The 16931-nt window shown below is 51.9% G+C and overlaps 2 protein-coding genes across 4 annotated transcripts in view; one reads left to right on the top strand and one right to left on the bottom strand.

Annotated features, from left to right (window-relative positions):
* The first annotated feature begins 14 nt into the window (after positions 1-14).
* On the top strand, positions 15-4250 carry MRPL37 (mitochondrial ribosomal protein L37). The gene is made up of 7 exons (XM_054212227.1): positions 15-456; positions 719-902; positions 1442-1557; positions 2077-2262; positions 2563-2720; positions 3244-3447; positions 4029-4250. Exons 1-7 carry the CDS (start codon positions 72-74, stop codon positions 4104-4106), a joined length of 1311 nt encoding a protein of 436 aa, XP_054068202.1. The 5' UTR covers positions 15-71; the 3' UTR covers positions 4107-4250.
* Positions 4251-10042: 5792 nt separating this feature from the next.
* SSBP3 (single stranded DNA binding protein 3) overlaps positions 10043-16931 on the bottom strand; it is a 54387-nt gene continuing 47498 nt past the window's right edge. For all 3 annotated transcript variants that reach the window (XM_054211287.1, XM_054211286.1, XM_054211285.1), the window contains 11 exons: positions 16850-16916; positions 16666-16742; positions 13775-13839; positions 13617-13665; positions 13287-13322; positions 13014-13068; positions 12479-12549; positions 11866-11944; positions 11631-11659; positions 11354-11455; positions 10043-10531 (listed from right to left, as the gene is read on the bottom strand). In XM_054211287.1, coding sequence (XP_054067262.1) covers positions 10502-10531; positions 11354-11455; positions 11631-11659; positions 11866-11944; positions 12479-12549; positions 13014-13068; positions 13287-13322; positions 13617-13665; positions 13775-13839; positions 16666-16742; positions 16850-16916 — 660 coding nt within the window. In that variant the 3' untranslated portion in view covers positions 10043-10501. The remainder of the gene's footprint in view (positions 10532-11353; positions 11456-11630; positions 11660-11865; positions 11945-12478; positions 12550-13013; positions 13069-13286; positions 13323-13616; positions 13666-13774; positions 13840-16665; positions 16743-16849; positions 16917-16931) is intronic.

The raw sequence follows: 16931 nt of genomic DNA on the forward strand, positions 1-16931 counted from the left end.
GCCCGCTGCGCTCCCGCCGTGCCGCGCGCGCCAAGATGGCGGCGGGCGGGTGCTGAGGCGGCGGCGGGAGGATGGCGGTGGGGCCGATGGCGCTGAGGCGGGTGGGGGCGGCGCTGCGGGGCCGCGGCGTCCTCACCCGCAGCATCCTCACCCGTGCGACGCGGCCCCGTCCCCGTGGGCCGCTGCCGCGCACGCCCTGGACCACCCGTGGGCCGCCGCCGGAGGAGCTGGCCCGGATGGTGGAGCGGCGGCCGGTGCGGGAGCAGGTGGAGCTGGACACCATCACCTACGCCGGGCGGCAGCACTTCGTGCCCGGCTTGGCCCGGCCACGCTTCCCGCCATGGGACCGGGGTTGGCACGACCCCCGGCACTCGCCGGGGCCGCGCTACGAGGACATGCCGCTCTACAAGGAGCGCGGCTGCTACATCTGCCACCAGGCCGTCCGCATGCTGGAAGGTACCGGCCCGGCCGCCCCTCCTCCGGCGCCTCCTCCGCCCGCGACACCCCGCTCAGTGCCCCCAGCGCTGCCCTGGGCCGCGCAGCCTGTTCAAGCACTCACCCTTCCCCGCCAGCCATGGCTTCTCCTCACATAATGTCAAAAAACACACAGCGGAGAGCCCGCCCTGCCTAATGAACTGGCTGCGCTGTCAGCCCGACGCCCAGCGGCCTCAGTAATACATATTTCTTGTTTTGTTTTGTTTTGTTTTTTTTCCCCAAGGAGTTCGGCAAGCGCAGTGGCTCACCAAGACGAAGCTGGTGGAAGGCTTGCCCTCGTCGGTGCTCAGCATCATCGACAACCCGGCTCACCAGCTGGAGGACTACGAGGAGGGTGTAAAGCGTGCGATCTCGCACGCCCGGTTCTGGGACACGACAGAAGTTGCTCCCAGGAGAGAACATTATTGGTGAGTTCTCAGTCGTAGGGAAAATCTTTCCACTGTGTCATTATGGTTTTAGCATAAGCCAGTCATCAAGCAGGTAACTTAAGAACCAGAGTTTTTAACACTACAAAGAAAATTCATACACAGATCTGCTGTTGAGAAATTCACTTACTGTGCAAAACTGTTAGCCACAGGTTATCAACTTGTAAAACAAACAACCACCACTAAAAACCCCAGTTCTGAACATTGACAGTAGTACCAATGTAAACACATATTCTACATTAAAGCTTCTTTCAGGCTAAAGTCTGTGCTTCGACTTGAGACCTACTTCTAGCTGATGCAGAATGTCAATTTTTAAATCAGTAATGGTAAGCATTACCTGTGCCAACTTGGAACAGGACCGGTGTGTGAGATATTAATCTGAAATCTGTATTGGTGACTTGGAAATGTTACGATACTATGTTTTACATACAGTAATGCTAACAGCATTCATGTCCCACAAGCATCTGCCCGCCATTATGGTCATACTTTTTTATGTAACTATTTTTTTTCTCATTCTAAAGCCCAGTACTGTTTGAAGATTTGATACATTTATGTCGGTTAATGGCTGCAAAGTATCCTTCTCTGGCTAAAAGAATGTTGGCTAGAAACTACAAGATATCAGCTACGTGGGAAAGAGGTTAGTTGCTGCTTTAGTGGAAGCATTTAGCTCTTTTCATTCATGTAAGAGGGGTGACAAAGCTGCTAGCTTTAAGGCTGAGGATTTGGAGAAAATGAAGCAATTTCTGGAACCAAGTAAATCTTTCAGTTTTAAGTAGTATTGTAAGGATGGGCAGCCTTGGAAAGTGGCAGGATACTTGCCCTGAGGAGATTATTAGAGCCTTAGACAACATCAACGAGATGGCAGGAGAAGAGAACCAGTGCCTTAGAACTGATTGTTTAATTTTTTTGTGTCCAAAATCTGTGCTATTGCTTTTCTACATATGTTTAGTTAAGAAACTAACACCAGCAGTTAAGGTTGGTATTTTAGAAGAAGAACCTATAGCTGAGCTACTGTGTAAGTTTAGTTTGGAGGTGAGAGGGTGAGTGAGCCTTGCAGAACAAGTTCTTGCTAGAATGCTGCTACCCAAAGGAAACGTATGTCTTTCCCTAATGTTATTTTGGCAATGCTTGAATGTAGCCTAATTTCCCTCCCCAGAATCCATTCTCCTTCAGGTCCGTGGCCTGAACGGAATGCTTATGAACTCTATGGCCCCGATACCACCAGTAGCCTCCAAGGAGGAGATACTGGCCACGGAAGAGCATGCTCTGGAGACCTTCTATCCCATCTCTCCTACAATTGATCTTCAGGAAGTGAATGTGTACAAAGAGCTCAATGATACAGGTAAATCTAGCCACTGATAATAATTTTCTGTCAGACCAAGTGTTCGGGTTAACCTGGAGTCCTTGTCCTTCTGCGAGACAGCAGTGGGTAGGGGGTGGATGGGAATGAGGGAACACAGTAGCTGGGCACAGGGTGTGCAGTGCGAGTGCTCCAGACCCATGGCAAGTAGATCGTGGCCTAAGCAGGACTGCAGAGGAGAACTTAGATCCTGGCAAGTTAACAGTTCCTGAAGATAGGGGAGAAACATCGTCTGTGCAGTCTCTTACTGAGCGATTCCTGACATGATTCTCTGCCATTTAGGTTTTAGAGATGGTTATCCTTACGCTCATCCTCACACTCTCTTCTTCCTGGAATCGGCCAACGTTCGTACTAACAGGTTCAGACCAGAACAACTTCGTGCTAAAATGCTGATGTTTGCTTTCGGCAATGCGCTGGCAAAGGCTAAGGTGCTGTACGGGGTATGTACTGGAGACTGCTGCTAACTCGCTGGGCCTTTGTTCTTTCCCTCGCGCTGCACGTAGTGGAAAGAGTTGTGCCATTCCCATGCCGTGGCATGTGACGTTAGTTTTCAAATCTGAGCTTCCCAGTCCAGAGGTCTAACTCTAACCTTCAGGTCTGGTTACTGATGTCTGCTTGATCCAGGAAACCATCTCTCAGCCATGAGCGTGTTCGTGATGTAACATGCGTTAGAGTGGTAATGGGAAGGAACCAGGGAGTAGGTTCAGCTGTAAAACTCTAACCCATCCGACAGCTCAGTATGTAAATTGATACTTCATTGCTGGCTGAAGGAGGAATTTTAATTAAAATACAAAATCTACATTCAAAACTTGTTTGACTAGAGTAATTTTCTGGGCAAGGTAACAATACATTTATTAAAATATTGGCTTTAAACCAAGTAGAAGATGCCGAATCAGCAAGTACTCCTATAATTTCAGCGGCAACTGGCTTTTTAAACATTCTTCCCCACTCCTTCTTTCCTAGAACGATCCCAAGGTTCTGGAGCAGCCAATAGTGGTGCAAAGCATTGGCACAGATGGCCAGCTCTTCCAGTTCATGGTGTTCCAGTTAAATACAACAGACCTTGTCTCTAGCGATGGCATAAAAAATCTGGTCTGGATTGACTCTGATCAGAATCTGTATGAAAAAGCCCAATGTGTTCCAGAAGTCAAGAAGAGAGTTGTTACGGTAAGCAAAACTTGGGGATGTGGTCCTGGAAATCCTACCCTTTCTCCTCTGCTGGAGGTTTGAGAGCTGGCGTAGAGCCGCAGCGCGGGTTTTAAACCAGCTGAAGGGACCTGACGCAGGCACTGGCCTTGTTCTTAGGCAGGTGCCACCGACAGGGAGTATTCTTAGTGCTGCTGTACCCCATGGCGTGCGAGCCACATGCCGAGCTTCGTATGAACTCCGACGTAAAGATAGCCCCAGCTGTAATCTACCAGCTCGTAATATGCTCGTTTGAAATAGGCTGGTGCTCTGATGAAGGGAGTGCTTACGTGCAAGTGTCCACTTCGCTGTAGAGTAAGCAGAGCGCGGTGCTGTCAGCCCTGCTTACGCTGGGAGGGCGTCTCGGTTTGACGGGCAAAGGGTTTGTGCCGTCTGCGGTGTGTAACCGGTGGAAGTACCCGCACACAAACCCATCTGGGGAGGGAGGGCACCATTTGGAAGCTACCACGTCTGGAGTCTTATTCAAGCATTATTTAAAGCCGTTGTTTGTCTACATTAATCACTTCACTGCAAACTGAGCATCCATGTCTTTTTCTCTGCAGAAGCCCGCTGGAATATATGGCTTTCAGCCAGACACATTCAAGAAGTTTCTGGCACTGTATCTGCATGGAACTGTGTGAAATTCAGCTCAAATGAAAATACTTCACCAACTGTACCTGCTGCTTCTCTTTGCCAGAACCATCACATAATTAAAGAAAGGTGGATTAATTTACTTGAAAAAATAAATTATATTGCTACTGAGAGTAAAATTTTTTTTAAACTAAGTTGTGCATGAAGGAACTCTTTCATTTTAGGGGCTCACCTCTGGATTCGGGTTAGAGAGAGTCATCAAATGCATCCTCCTGCACTTTTCCACCGTTGCCTAGAAAGAACATAAGCCAGTCATTATTCCTCTGCGCAGGTTCTGCTCTCGGTGTGCTTTTGCACAGAGCTAGACTCAAACCTATTTTCCGAGTTTGCTTTGAGTACCTCTGAATGCGGGGTGTGTGGAAGAGACTCACAAAGCTTCAAGAGGGGAGCCTGAGACATAAGCCTTTTACATTCTGCCTGGCTTTTACTTTGTTTTTTCTCCTGGCTGCTTTGGGATGTATCATGCTGCCCTGCGCTTCGTTCCCAAAGCACTTAATCGGTGAGATCGCTTTGTTGGATCTATAGAACCGCCGCTCTTTTATCCCCCAATCCTGGGATGAAGAGACCTATCCATTTTGGGAAAGTGGCGTAGAATGTAGCGTGAAACTTTGGTGCCTGGTAGCTGGTATTTGCTGCTAAAAACACAAAGGAAGAATTTCTTCCTGCCACACAGAGTTAACTGAGCAGGAAGCGTAGTCTTTTTAAGATGGGGGGATTAGCATGGTTTGTGTGAAATGAAGGCTAAATTAGCTCCAGCCAAATGTAGAATGTTTTGCAGTTCTGCGCTGATACCCTCCAGCACATGGGAAGGAATAGGACAGCCTGTGCTGTTTTAAGGTGTGGAAGAGCGCATTCCCCAGAAATTCATCACACTTCAGTTGTGTCAGAGACTGGTCTGTGCTTCGTGATCCTCCCTGACCGTCTGGGTGAACACCCCAGTTGCGTGTTCCAGTCTCAGTCCATCAGACAGCTCTGCTCTGCAGGTTTCGGAAAAACAGATTTTCGCTAGTCAAACTTGAGATCGACAGTTGCACCCAGTAAATGGGGATGCGTCGGCTGTAAGTTAAACTAACAAATCCCTCAGCAGTTAGGAGAAGATGCTTGAAAGAGAAATAATCTAGTGAGGGTTGCATTGATCTAAATCCTATTAATTCTGCCTGCTCAAGGGTTGCCTAATTCAGCTCATCGATTTAAATCTGTTCAGATCTGTAATTTGCACCCAGTTATTCAGGAATATATTGTAATACACTCGTGCTCTGTGGAGCATGTTCCAGTAGGTGTTTCTTTCTCAGGCTGTTGGCTCTGTCACACGGACGCTGCCGAACAGCTCTAGGCAACAGCCCTCGGAGTATCCACACCCCCTCACCCTTCCAGCTTACCCATCTTTGGGAGGAAACCCTGTAGGGCGGCGTTAACATTCCTGAGCAGAGCGGTTCCTGAGCAGAGCGGTTCCACCAAGGAAGCCTGGTGGAAGAGTGGCTTTGGTGGAGGGGGGTGTGGAGAAATGAAACACCTCCTGTGCTTCTGGTAGATGTGGGAATCTGTGAAGATGGTCTGCTTAGGAAAGAGCCAAAGGCCCTTTAGATGCTTTACCTCTCAACAAAGACATCTCTATTAGGACAGGTGGTAGAAGAGGAGAAACTAAGTGAAGCTGGAGACCTGCTGTCTCCAAGACTGAGCAGAGGTGAAGCACAAGCCCAGGGAGAGATGGACAAAGGCAGAACAAAGGCAATTTTGAGGATGGCAGAAGCAATAAGACATGGGACAGTCAACAGGGGAATGAGGCTTCAGCAGGTTACAAGAGGTATTAGGAAGCCACTTGAGAGGAGGGGACCATACACAAGCATGCAAGACTGTGTCCCTGGTTTGCTCAGGACACAGCTGATGTCGCCTGTGGTGGTGGGGAAGCAGGACTCACGTGTTGCTGGAAGGAGCAGCTCATGCTTGTGCTGGGTAAGCTCCTCTGAGGTCCAGGAGAGGAGCTTGAGGGAACAGAGCAGGGCTCCCAGCTCAGCACCAGGGATGGATGCTCAGGTTGGTCCGTCGTGGTGCAGGTACGAGGTCTGTGAACCAGGCAGCCCCTACCACAGACAGCCATGCACGTGTGTGGTGTCCTGCTGGGCTTCACCTGGTTCACCCGCTCATTCCTCCGGTGTGACCTGCTGGAATTGGCCCAGCTGAGGGAGGTGGGACCCAGAGCAGGGCAATGGGTCACAGAGGCACACGTGGGCTGGCATCAATAAGCTATAAAGGCTCGTCAACCAATGAATGGCGTTACCTCAGCATGGACCAAGAACCAGGCATTAACTTTTAATGAACGGCAGCCGGGGGAAGCAGAACATGTGAGAACAGGGTGGCTGGAGATGAGGACCCAGCAGTGCCTGGCTGCCCAGAGGCCTGGCCCCCAGCCTGCTCTGGAGGTGATGCATGGTGTGTTATCCCAGCTCCACCACTCCACACTACCTTCCCCTGAACCTCTCCTGGTGGAAGATCCGACTCCACGGGCTGCACTCGTGGTACCAGCAAGTACACACCGTGCTCAGACCGGAGCCCCTGGTTGTTCAGATCCTCCTCCCACATTTAATTTAATGGAAACTAACGTGGGAGACAATTATCCCTAAGGTTGGGCTCAGGAGATGTTTAGAGGAGGGAACTTGGCAGTTTCTCAGGGCGGTGTTTAACAAAATTAGGCTGTAACCTGGTAAGAACCAACAGGACGGGCTTTTCTATGCCCCGCAATAAACACATCAGGCAGCAATGCTGCCCCTCGCTCCAGGCGGCTGAGCGGTGCCCGCCTGGGCAGGGATGGCTCCAGGAAGCCAGGAGCGCAGGAAGTCCTCCTCCTCCTCAACTAATTACCCCTGGGGGGCCGATTTTCCCAATGATGGACAACACCCACACGCTGCTTTCTGCAAAGCGCAGAGATGTGGTTACCTGGACCAAAAACTGCATCGGGGGATGGCTGCGGACCCGGCACGGGGACATCTGTGGCATTAACCCGGAGGCAAACCTGCAGAGGTAGCGAAGGGTGCGAACACACCCTGCTCCTCAGCCTCGCCGTTAATTACATGCTAATGGGCTCTGCAGGCACAATGATTTTTCTGGGTGGTTCCCAAACCCAGCAGCCATCCAAGGCATTGCCCCCCTGCTCCGTGAGCATCCAGGACCACACCGCTCTCATGCCCGGAATTGCAGCGGTGACGTGGCTCCAGGTGCCGGGTGGGATTGTCCCCCAGGACCAGCAGAGCTCCGGGATGGCTCACAGGCCCCCGAGCCCACGTTTGAACGTTCCCTCAAGGAGGGAGAGAAGCCGCAGAAGCGCAGCCAGCCGTACCCTGCCCGAACTAGTCACGGGCGGAGAACAAGGCTCAGACAGCAGCTCCCGGCAGCGGTTCAGGCACCCGGCACTCGCAACCGCTCAGCCGAAGGCCTAAAAAAGCCCCACTCTCTCCCCAGGCGCTGCAGCAGGCGCTGGTGCCGCCCGTCGGGGAGCCAGGTCATGGAGGCTCAGAGCCTGGAGCTGGGGTTGATCCTGCAACGGTGCGTTCGCCCGCCCCGCACCGCAGCTGGACCTTCCTCCCGGAGGGGGTCAGCAGACCCCATTGCAAGTCTATGTATGTGTATATATATATATATATATTTTTTTTTTTTTTTCTTTTAAGGTGACACTCGCATCCCTCCCCCCGCCTTGCTTACCTCCCAGCGGTGCAGGCCTCCAGCAGTGGGAGGCGGCGAGACTCCTCTCCTGGGCCACCGGTGACCTGCTGCGTGGGATGCCAACCTCCATCGTCCCAACTCCTCCGGCCTCTTAACGGGGGAATCCTGTGGCAGGACAGGGTGCCAAAAAAAAAAAAAAAAAAAATCCCCCCTTTTTTAGCCCCAGAAAGCCCCCCCTCTGTGCAGCCAGATGGGCTGGGTGCGAGGAGGGTCTGGCGAGCGCGTCCTCAGCCTGATGAAGGCAAGAATGACCGTTTTTCTACGCTAAAAGCCGAAATTTTCAAAATGCTTAAAAAAGAATAACCCATAAAAGAAGCGAGAGCGGTTAAACCAAACCTCTCCCAGCCCACCCTCCCGCCAAGGTCCTGCGCCACAGCCAAATCCCCGTCTACCTTCCAGAGCCCCCCCGGCCCAGCGTGGCCACCTCTCGCCTCCGTTCCCGCATCCCAAACCTGGCGTTCGGTCCTTGATAAATACGGGTCGGAAAAAAAAAATCCCCCCCGCCCCCGCCCCCTCCCCAAGTCTGGCAGCAAACACCAGGAACAAACTGCAGAGCACCGAAATCAAATGTTTATGTTGATATTTATTACAGCATGGGGGGGGGGGAGGGGGGAGAACCGTTTCATTCAAAAAAACCATCCCATACCAATGAAGACAATAATTTAGCTATTCATTTTAAAATACATTAAAACCGGTCCTTTCATTTCCTCGTTGTCAGAACAAGAAAAAAAAAAACAAACAAACCAAACAAAAAAAGGAAAAAAAAACCCAACCCCAAGACGGAAAGCGGAAAAGGAAAAAAAAGTTGACCCCCCCCCCGCCCCGGGGAGCCCCCGGGTATATTCAGGAGGCAACAAATCTGCGTTCGGTTATTTCTCAGCGTTACTTGGAAAATATTAACCTGACTGTAACTATGAGAGTGACACCCTCAGACCCCCCCATCCCCCCCGCCCCTCCCTCCCCAGCGACTTTCTACAGGTAAAGCACAATTAAAATGCCTAGGAAAAAAGAAGGCAAACATTGGAAAAAAAAAAAAAATTGTATTACACGCTCAAAAAAAAACGTTTTGTCATCTCATGTCTTGCAGTCAGAGTAATAAAAACAAGCCAAATGTCCCCCAAAAACATTTCAATGAAGGGGTGCGGAAAAAAGACATCCCTTTAATAAAACATTATCAACAAATATCGTACACAAACTACAATGTATAATAATTACTTTTTTTTTTTTTTTTTTTTCCCCTCTCGGTAATTTTCGAACCAGACTACAAGGTAAGAAAAAACACTGAAACAAGATACAATGCTTTCAATAATCCGCACAAAGGTCAAATCCAAGGGAGAGAATATTTTACAGAATATGATATACATGGAGCAGAAATGGGAGCCGGAGAAAAACAAAGACCAAACTACAGGGTAGTGTCATGTACAGAGATCCCAACCCGCCGCCTTGGCTCGTCCCTTCCTCTCCCGCCAGAAGGAAGGGCCCTCCAGGCCTGCCATTAATTTTTATTTTCTTATTACAGAGCGAGCCTACAGAAGAGCAAGGTTACATTTTTTAACAACAAGAATTCCTTAAAAAATATCTCCGTCCAGTTCCGAATCAGAGAGAAGTGAAACAAGAGCACGTCTCTAAAGAAAAGAACACCCCCCCCACCCCCACCCCCCGCAAAACACCCCCAAAGCAAATAAACACCCCCCCCTCCAAAAAAAAAAACCAACAAAAACCCCAAAGTTAGCTGGAGATCACAGTTTCAAAGTCCCAGGTCAGATTAACCCTTTCTTTCGATGGATTTTTAAAAAAAAAAAATAAAAAATAAAAATCCATTTTTGCAGTGAACCAGCTGCAGGACTGTGGGGAAGGGAGGGACAGAGATTTCTTCTTGCACTCGAGAGAGGGGGGGGGAAAGACTAACACAGTGCATGCCACAGTCACAGAGAGCAGGATCACCATCCATTCGAGGACGGGATCCCGGAAGGGGTCACCTGCCTCAACAAGTTTATAACGAGGTGGTGGAGTCTCTTCCCCAAAGCAGATCTTGTTAACTGGAGGAGGAAGCGTTGGTGCTGCGAACGAACCAAAAAAAAAAAACCAAAAAAAAAACCCCCCAAAAAAACAACCCAAAAAAAACCCAACAAAAAAACCCACCCAAAAAATAGAAGGGAAAAAAAAAAACGCCCCAAACCAAAAAAACACAGGCCTTCTGAACGAAAACCACCATTGTAAACTGTCCAGTTTATTTAAAAAAATGACTACAACAGAGACAACATGAGATTTCATATCTAGACTAGCTTCCTGGTGTCGCACGGCACAAACATACAACAGGTTCGGTTTCTGTCTTTATTTAAAAGAACAAAGCAAAGAGATCGGAGTTGGGTGCTAGAGGCTTCCGTTTGTTTCCAAAAAGAAGTGTCATGTACATATATAAACCCTTCTGCACAAAGAAGGGTCTTGTCATGTCTTGAAATATTTTAAGTTTTGTCCTTCATGTTTTATGGAATAAAAAGTTCGGCCTTTTTATTGCATGAAACTAAACCTGGGGTTTTGGCCCCCGCCACGCGTCTCCCTGCCCATACACCTAGCTTCTTCTTCGTCTTCTTCTTGCATAATTCGTTGAGATCCTCCGAACGGCAGCTGACTCTCTTGATCCTGGAGAGGAGGAGGGGGAGGGAAATCACACACTCATCGTCATGCTGGGGGAATACTGGAAGAGAGACAGAGCCAGGGTGAGAAACCAGGCGGGCCAGACACCCCCCCCCCGCCACCGAAGGGAGGGTGTAAAAGGAGGCTGATGACAGCTGTACAGCAACCTAATTGGATCTAATAAATCAGGAGGAGAGGATATGCTGGAGGCTCAAATTTATCAGGGCGTAATCTGCTCTGCAACTCGCTTTTCCGGGGAGAAAATCAGCGGAACAGTATGGGGTGAGACGCAATTTAAAACAAATAATTAACATGCACGTGTGTCTGCGCTGCTAATAGAAGAGGAGGGATGTCTGCAGCCGCGCACAGCGCCTTGCATCGGCCAGGCCAGCACAGCTGGCTGCATCCACACCCGCTCCTCTTCATCCCACGGGATCCTCTCCTCTCTCCTCCAATGTCTAGCAAGAAATTTTTCCCTCTGAGGGTGGTGAGCCCCTGGCCCAGGTTGCCCAGAGAAGCTGTGGATGCCCCATCCCTGGAGGGGTTCAAGGCCAGGTTGGACGGGGCTGTGAGCAGCCTGGTCTGGTGGGAGGTGTCCCTGCCCAGGGCAGGGGGGTGGAACTAGATGATCTTTAAGGTCCCTTCCAACCCCAACCATTCCATGATTCTACGATTCTCTCCCCTCCCTCGGTAAGTCCCATCCCACCGAGGACCCAAGCTTGCACCCACCAGCATGTTCTTCCTCCCCACTTTCTGTCCCGGAGCAGCTCACACAGCACAGCCCAGGTCCAAAAGCCACCCACCGGCAAGCCCAGCCGCCCCCCCGTGCCGGGATGCCCTGGGGACCGTCCCCCCCCGTCCCCAGGGAGGCTCACTCACTCACATTGTCATTTTGGAAGGAATGGAGAAAGTTGCCTCCCAGCTCCCCGTCGTCTCTTGGAGTGCCCGGGGGATTGCTAATGCCACTTATGTTGTTTGGAGAATTCTGTGGGAGATGGGGGGGAGGCGGTGAGCGGCCCCTGAAACGCCATGGGGACAGGACGCAGCCCTGCCTGCCACCGTCACGTCCCCCTGATGTGTCCCCATCCATCAGGGTCACACCGGCGCCCCAGGGCTGGGAAAAGGGGGGGGACCACGCACCCGCTCTGCAGCTCACTTACTTTTGGAAGTCCATCTATGTCTCCTGACCCTGTGCAGGGGGGGGACACAAAAAGAGAACAACCTTATTGAGCATGCAGCGATGGTCCCTGCGTCCCCCTGCCATGCTCCTACCCCCCGAAGGCTTTGAGCACTGGTCCGAGCCGGGGGCTGACCCCCAGCAGGCACTGGGATGCTCCGCCAGCATCCCCAGGGAGCGAAGGCCCCCCAAGCCACAGCCCCGCCGCGGGCGCTCACCTAACGATCCGTTCATGTGATGGGGCTCCATGCCGCCCATGCCACCCATGGGGCCATCGGAGCCAGGGCCCATCGGGAACTGCGGAAGAAAAAAGGCAAAAGACCCCAATTTAGCCACAAAACCACCCCGCACACCTGCCACGGCCCTGGTGGCTACTGGGGACTGTCCCCTCCTCATCCATCCCTCCGGAGCGGGGCAAGAGGAAGGATGCATCCACCCCTCTGAGGCTATGGGGCATGTTTTGGGGCTCACGGTCCTATGGGTTCACCTAAAAAATTTGGCCATACGGTGACCCAGACGCACGGCAGCGCAGAGGGCTCCCTCCAACTAGTATTTCAAGAGATTTAAATCTGCCCCCGCCCCACAAGACACAAGATCTCGCCGGGCACGCAGCTGCCACCACCTCGGCCAGAGCAGCAGGACCGCCGCTCTCTTAATAAGCATAAAAAATTAACAAAGTCACCAAAGAGTTAATCGCTTTTTGATGGTTTGTTTTATTTCTGTTTTGTAACAAATGGCTGAAATCAATTAAAGTGCTTTACTCTCAACTGATGAAGTTAATTATGATTTGTTATGGTATCTGATATGTAAATTATTAGAAAGCAGACTTACATTCGATCGACTGCCTGCGGGCGGTACTGGATTAATCATTGTGTAGATGTTGTCACTTGAATTTGTTGAATCTGTGGAACAGTGAAGCCCAGTAAGTCGGGTGATTAATTCATTTCTTAATTAAAACAAACTCATGCCACTTGAACTCATTCTTTTGTATTTTATCACCTAAAATTCCCTCTAAGTACCACCATTTTCTGGCTAATTTGTATTTAATGAAGATCCACAAAGTTTTTAATCACAGAAATTCAACTGTGAAAAATAATTCAAGTCCTGGCTGGGAAGCGTGGGGAGGTGATTCCCTGCCATGTAGCACTCCCCACCTCCCCGAGCCCCCCACCATCCAAATCCATAGGGGGACATGCCACGGATATGCCATCCCGAAGCCAAGCGGCCCACGCCGCTCGCTCCCCGACAAGGCAAAAATTGGGCAGGGGCTGTCCCTAGGGACGGGGTTCTCCCAGCAGGGGAAGGGGCAGGATCCCAGGAAGGCTGCCCCTGGAGAAGGAGGTCTCGGGGCGGGGGTGTCTCGTACCTGCGGGACTGGGCATGATGGGCGTCCCCGGAGGACCGCCGCCGCCGGGTGGACCCTGCGGAGAGACGAAGTGGGGGTCAGCAGTGCGAACAGGGGCATCACCCACCTCCCCACGCTTTCAAACGCCTTCCCCCGGCTGGATCTCGCACCCCCAAATCCAGCCCGCCCCGCCCCGACCTCAGCACCGCATCCCCCCCAGACTGCATGAACTCCCCGATTGTAACATCTCTGCACCCCGGTGATGGGATGGAGGGAAGGAGACGGAGGACTCACCACGTATGTACCAGGCGATGAAGAAGAGTATGGGATCTATAGAGAGAAGAGAGCTGGGTTCAGCCGCGGGGTGCACGGGGGCTCCCGTGGGCTGCACATCCAAGAGCCCCCACCGCCCCCCCAGCCAGGCCAGGATGGGGGTCCCAGGGCCCACCAGCCCCCGCAGCTGCCCCCGCTGCAGGGAGAGCAGCACGGGAGCCGGGCATAGGCTTCAGATGCAGCAAGAGCCTGGGGGACCCCCTCCTCATTAGCAGGATTCAGCTAACGAGGAATGGCCTCGTTTGCGGGGACGGTCCCTGACCAGCCCCGCTGTTGCTTCAAGATACTCACTGAGTTAGCACTGCTGGGGTTCGGCCACGGTCTGCCGGCTCCTGGCCCCCTGGGGTCAAAATTAAACGGGAGAAAAATTAAACGTTGTGGTTTTATCCGTAGGGTCTTGCAAAGCCCGAGTCGGCGGCCAAACACCCCCGGTGCGGGGTTTGCCTTACATGTTAATTCCAGGCATTCCGGGACCTAAGGAGTTGGGTGGAGGTCTCATGCCGCTGCCATAGTTCTGCAACGATAACCAAGGGTCAGTCTACCGTAACGGGAAGGGAAACCGGAGAAGACAAGGGAAGGAGAAAACAAACCCCAACAAATAAAAAGAACAAGAAGGTTCATTTGCAAAAATGAGCTTAAAAATTAGATGATGATGAATGTAAAAGCAATTAGCAATTGCGTTTATAAAAAAAAACAGGCAGCTGAATATGGGAGGGAGTCAGGCTGAGCCCTAAAGTCCCCCCCTGGTCTCTGATGGAGGGAAAACAGCCCCCTCCCAGCTCCGGGAGACAAATCTACTCACAGCCCCCGGGGCGCCAGCAACAAAACCTTTTGGGTTTGTCTTTTTGCGCAGGAGAAAACAGGGGCAGGAGGGGAAAAGGCAGCAGCGGCGCTCGGAAGGTTATTGCTGCAGCGTAAGGATCGGAAAAGGCTGCGCCAGCTCCCCCCCGAGATGGAGCATCCCCTGCTCCCAAGATAATGGCTGGAGTAGGGAAAAACAAGCCAGGCTTGTTTTCCCGTTGCTTCCCAGCTCTCTGCAGCTTGGGGAGCCTCTCGGGGCTCCTCTCCTGGCTTATTCCACGCTGGCTTAGCCTCCAGCTGGGACCGGGAGCCTCAGATCTTCGTCCCTCATCTCCTAAAACCAGCTGGAGTACAAAGCCAAGCCCAAGGCAGCGGAGGAAGAGGAATCCCCCGAATGCCGCGCTCCATTTGGTCTGCGCTTGGCTCCCTGTGCCCTCTGGGCGACGTGCAGCCGGATTTAGGTTGCGCTGCCGCTCCTCCCCTCCCACCTTCCCCACGATGCATCTTTTTAGGCTGTATTTCTGCTATTTAGAGAAAAAATTGCTAGGGCAGGAGGGGGGGACGGCTGGCCGCTTCCTACTTTGCAGCCCCTCGGAGTGCTCCAAGCTGGATCTTAAGTGCAATGCATCAGTGCCGTTGATTTTTCCCTGGATTTATGGATGCATCAGAGCACGGTGCATCACCAAAGTTTGTTTTGAAGAGGCAGAAAAGGGTTTTCCCCAAACAAATTAACGGCAAGTCCTTAATTGATCGAAATTCCAGCCATTTACACTGAATAGCAGCATCAAACCCCTTGTTTACAAAAAAAAAAGAAAAAAAAAGGGAAAAAAAAAAAAAGCTCAGCGTTTTTAATTGGAGCTGAAAGGCTGGAAAACGAAGCCATCTGAAAGATGGGGAGGGAGGGTGGGGAGGGAACGCAGCTGTGCCGAGAGACCTGGATGCCGGGCTCCGGCAAGACACCGCCGAAACCCAGGGAGCTACAAAGCCCCTTCACAGAGGCACCGGCAAACCTAATCCTGGCTTCTGCAGAGCTAAAACTGTGACTATTAAAGGGAAAAAGGCAGCGGCCACCGGCTGTAAGGGATGATTCATCGTCGGTGCGTAATAAATAGCTGTTGTCAGGACGCCGGGATGTCCCGGCTGGATGCTCTGCAGCCCTTTGGAATAATTTCAGGAGAATTTGTGAAGGTCCTGATGCAAAATCTTTAGATTTCCAAATGTAAAGGGAAAAAAAGCCCTGGTGTGAGAGGCTGCTGGGTTTGGTGCGATATTTTTGGCGGTTCCCGGATGGCTGCGGGGAGGCGGCGCCCAGCGGGTGCCAGATTGGGAAGCCCAGCGCTTCTCCAGAGGAAGGCTGCCTTTAAAAAAAAAACAAACCCCTCTCCCGAACATAGGTAACACAGGGAACGGCGGAGTCAAAAATAAAAGCTCTGAACATTTCACAACTCCTGCCGGCTCCTGGAGCCGCCGCCATCCCACGCGGCACTCAAGGCGCGCTCGACGCTTCCAAGTTTCCCGGCGAGCTTTGGAAGTGGGAAGCGAGCAGCCTCCCCCGGGCAAGGCGCCGCCGCTCTCCTTGGCGCAGGCCATGCTAACAAATGCCTTTTTTTTTTTTTTTTTTTTCTCGGGTGCAATCCTCCAGGAAAGAAGGATTTTAAACGGCGCTATCGGAGGGCTTGTCTGTGAAACACTGCTCGTGCGGGTTTGTTATCCCGGGTTTGGATCCCCGTGCCTGCGGAGACGGCTGGGCATCCCCGAGCAGCATCCTCAGGTTGGTGTTAAAAAGAGATGACACAACTCCCCTCTTTACACAATATTCGCTTATCGCAACAGTCTCGGGGGGGGGGAAAAACAAAACAAAACTCCAGCGCGCCCGCTCGTCTCCTGACAGACTCTGATCCTCGCGCTACAAACTTGACGTAGGCGACGAGGCAGAGAGGATAAACCTCCAACCAAAATATGGTAATCCGGTTTTTGAAGTCTCGTAGCAGGAACAAACAGGAGTGAGTCAACAACAAGCCACTCCGTAAAGTGAATCAACGGAAAGACAGCATATATTAACCCAGATCTGCTTAATTTCCAGAGTTTACTCCCCTTTCCCGAAATAGAGAGCTCGAGCAGGCAGCAGGAAGGGAACCTCGTGGAGGAAAGCCTTATTCCCCTGCTAAAGGGATCTTTGCCATTTCTTGTTATTTATTTATTTTTAATGAAAGCCTCCTTTCCCTTTCCTGCTGTTAGGGCCGTAACTATTTCCCAGGCAAGCAGTGTAATGCACTCAAAGGCTGCTCCGGTGCGGCGCTAAGTGCCATCCCCTCTGACGGAAGGGCAAGGAGGGAGGTTGCAATACCCTTAATGAGCTCTGAAGACCTCGCTCCTGTTAAAAGGAGGGATTTCCAGATGCAAGACTAATGTAAAACGCATTAACACTAATGGGGGGGACAGGGCGTGGAGGGAGGGGGGAACTCCCAGCCCTTGGAGCCCCAGGAGGTTGTTTCGATGGTTTGCCGAGCCGTAAGATGCTCTTTGGCACTGGGCTTACCTGCGGACCGGGACCCATGGGGCCCATCCCTCGCGGAGGATTCATCCTTTGCATGGGGCCGCCCATGTTGGGGTGCCCTGTTGGGAGGAAAGCAGGGGCGTTAGGCGGCCCAGAAGCCCCTTCGAGTCGCAAATGAGCAGCTAACGAGAAACGCTAACGGTCCACCCTCCTCCACTGGGTTTACCTTGCTGTCGCGTGGGATCCATCGAATTGGGCAGCAACGGCTGTGTACCGGGAACGGCGCCCGGGGGCTGTGAAAACAAGGG

The sequence above is a fragment of the Rissa tridactyla genome, chromosome 8, assembly GCF_028500815.1.
Source record: "Rissa tridactyla isolate bRisTri1 chromosome 8, bRisTri1.patW.cur.20221130, whole genome shotgun sequence".
Lineage (NCBI taxonomy): Eukaryota > Metazoa > Chordata > Aves > Charadriiformes > Laridae > Rissa > Rissa tridactyla.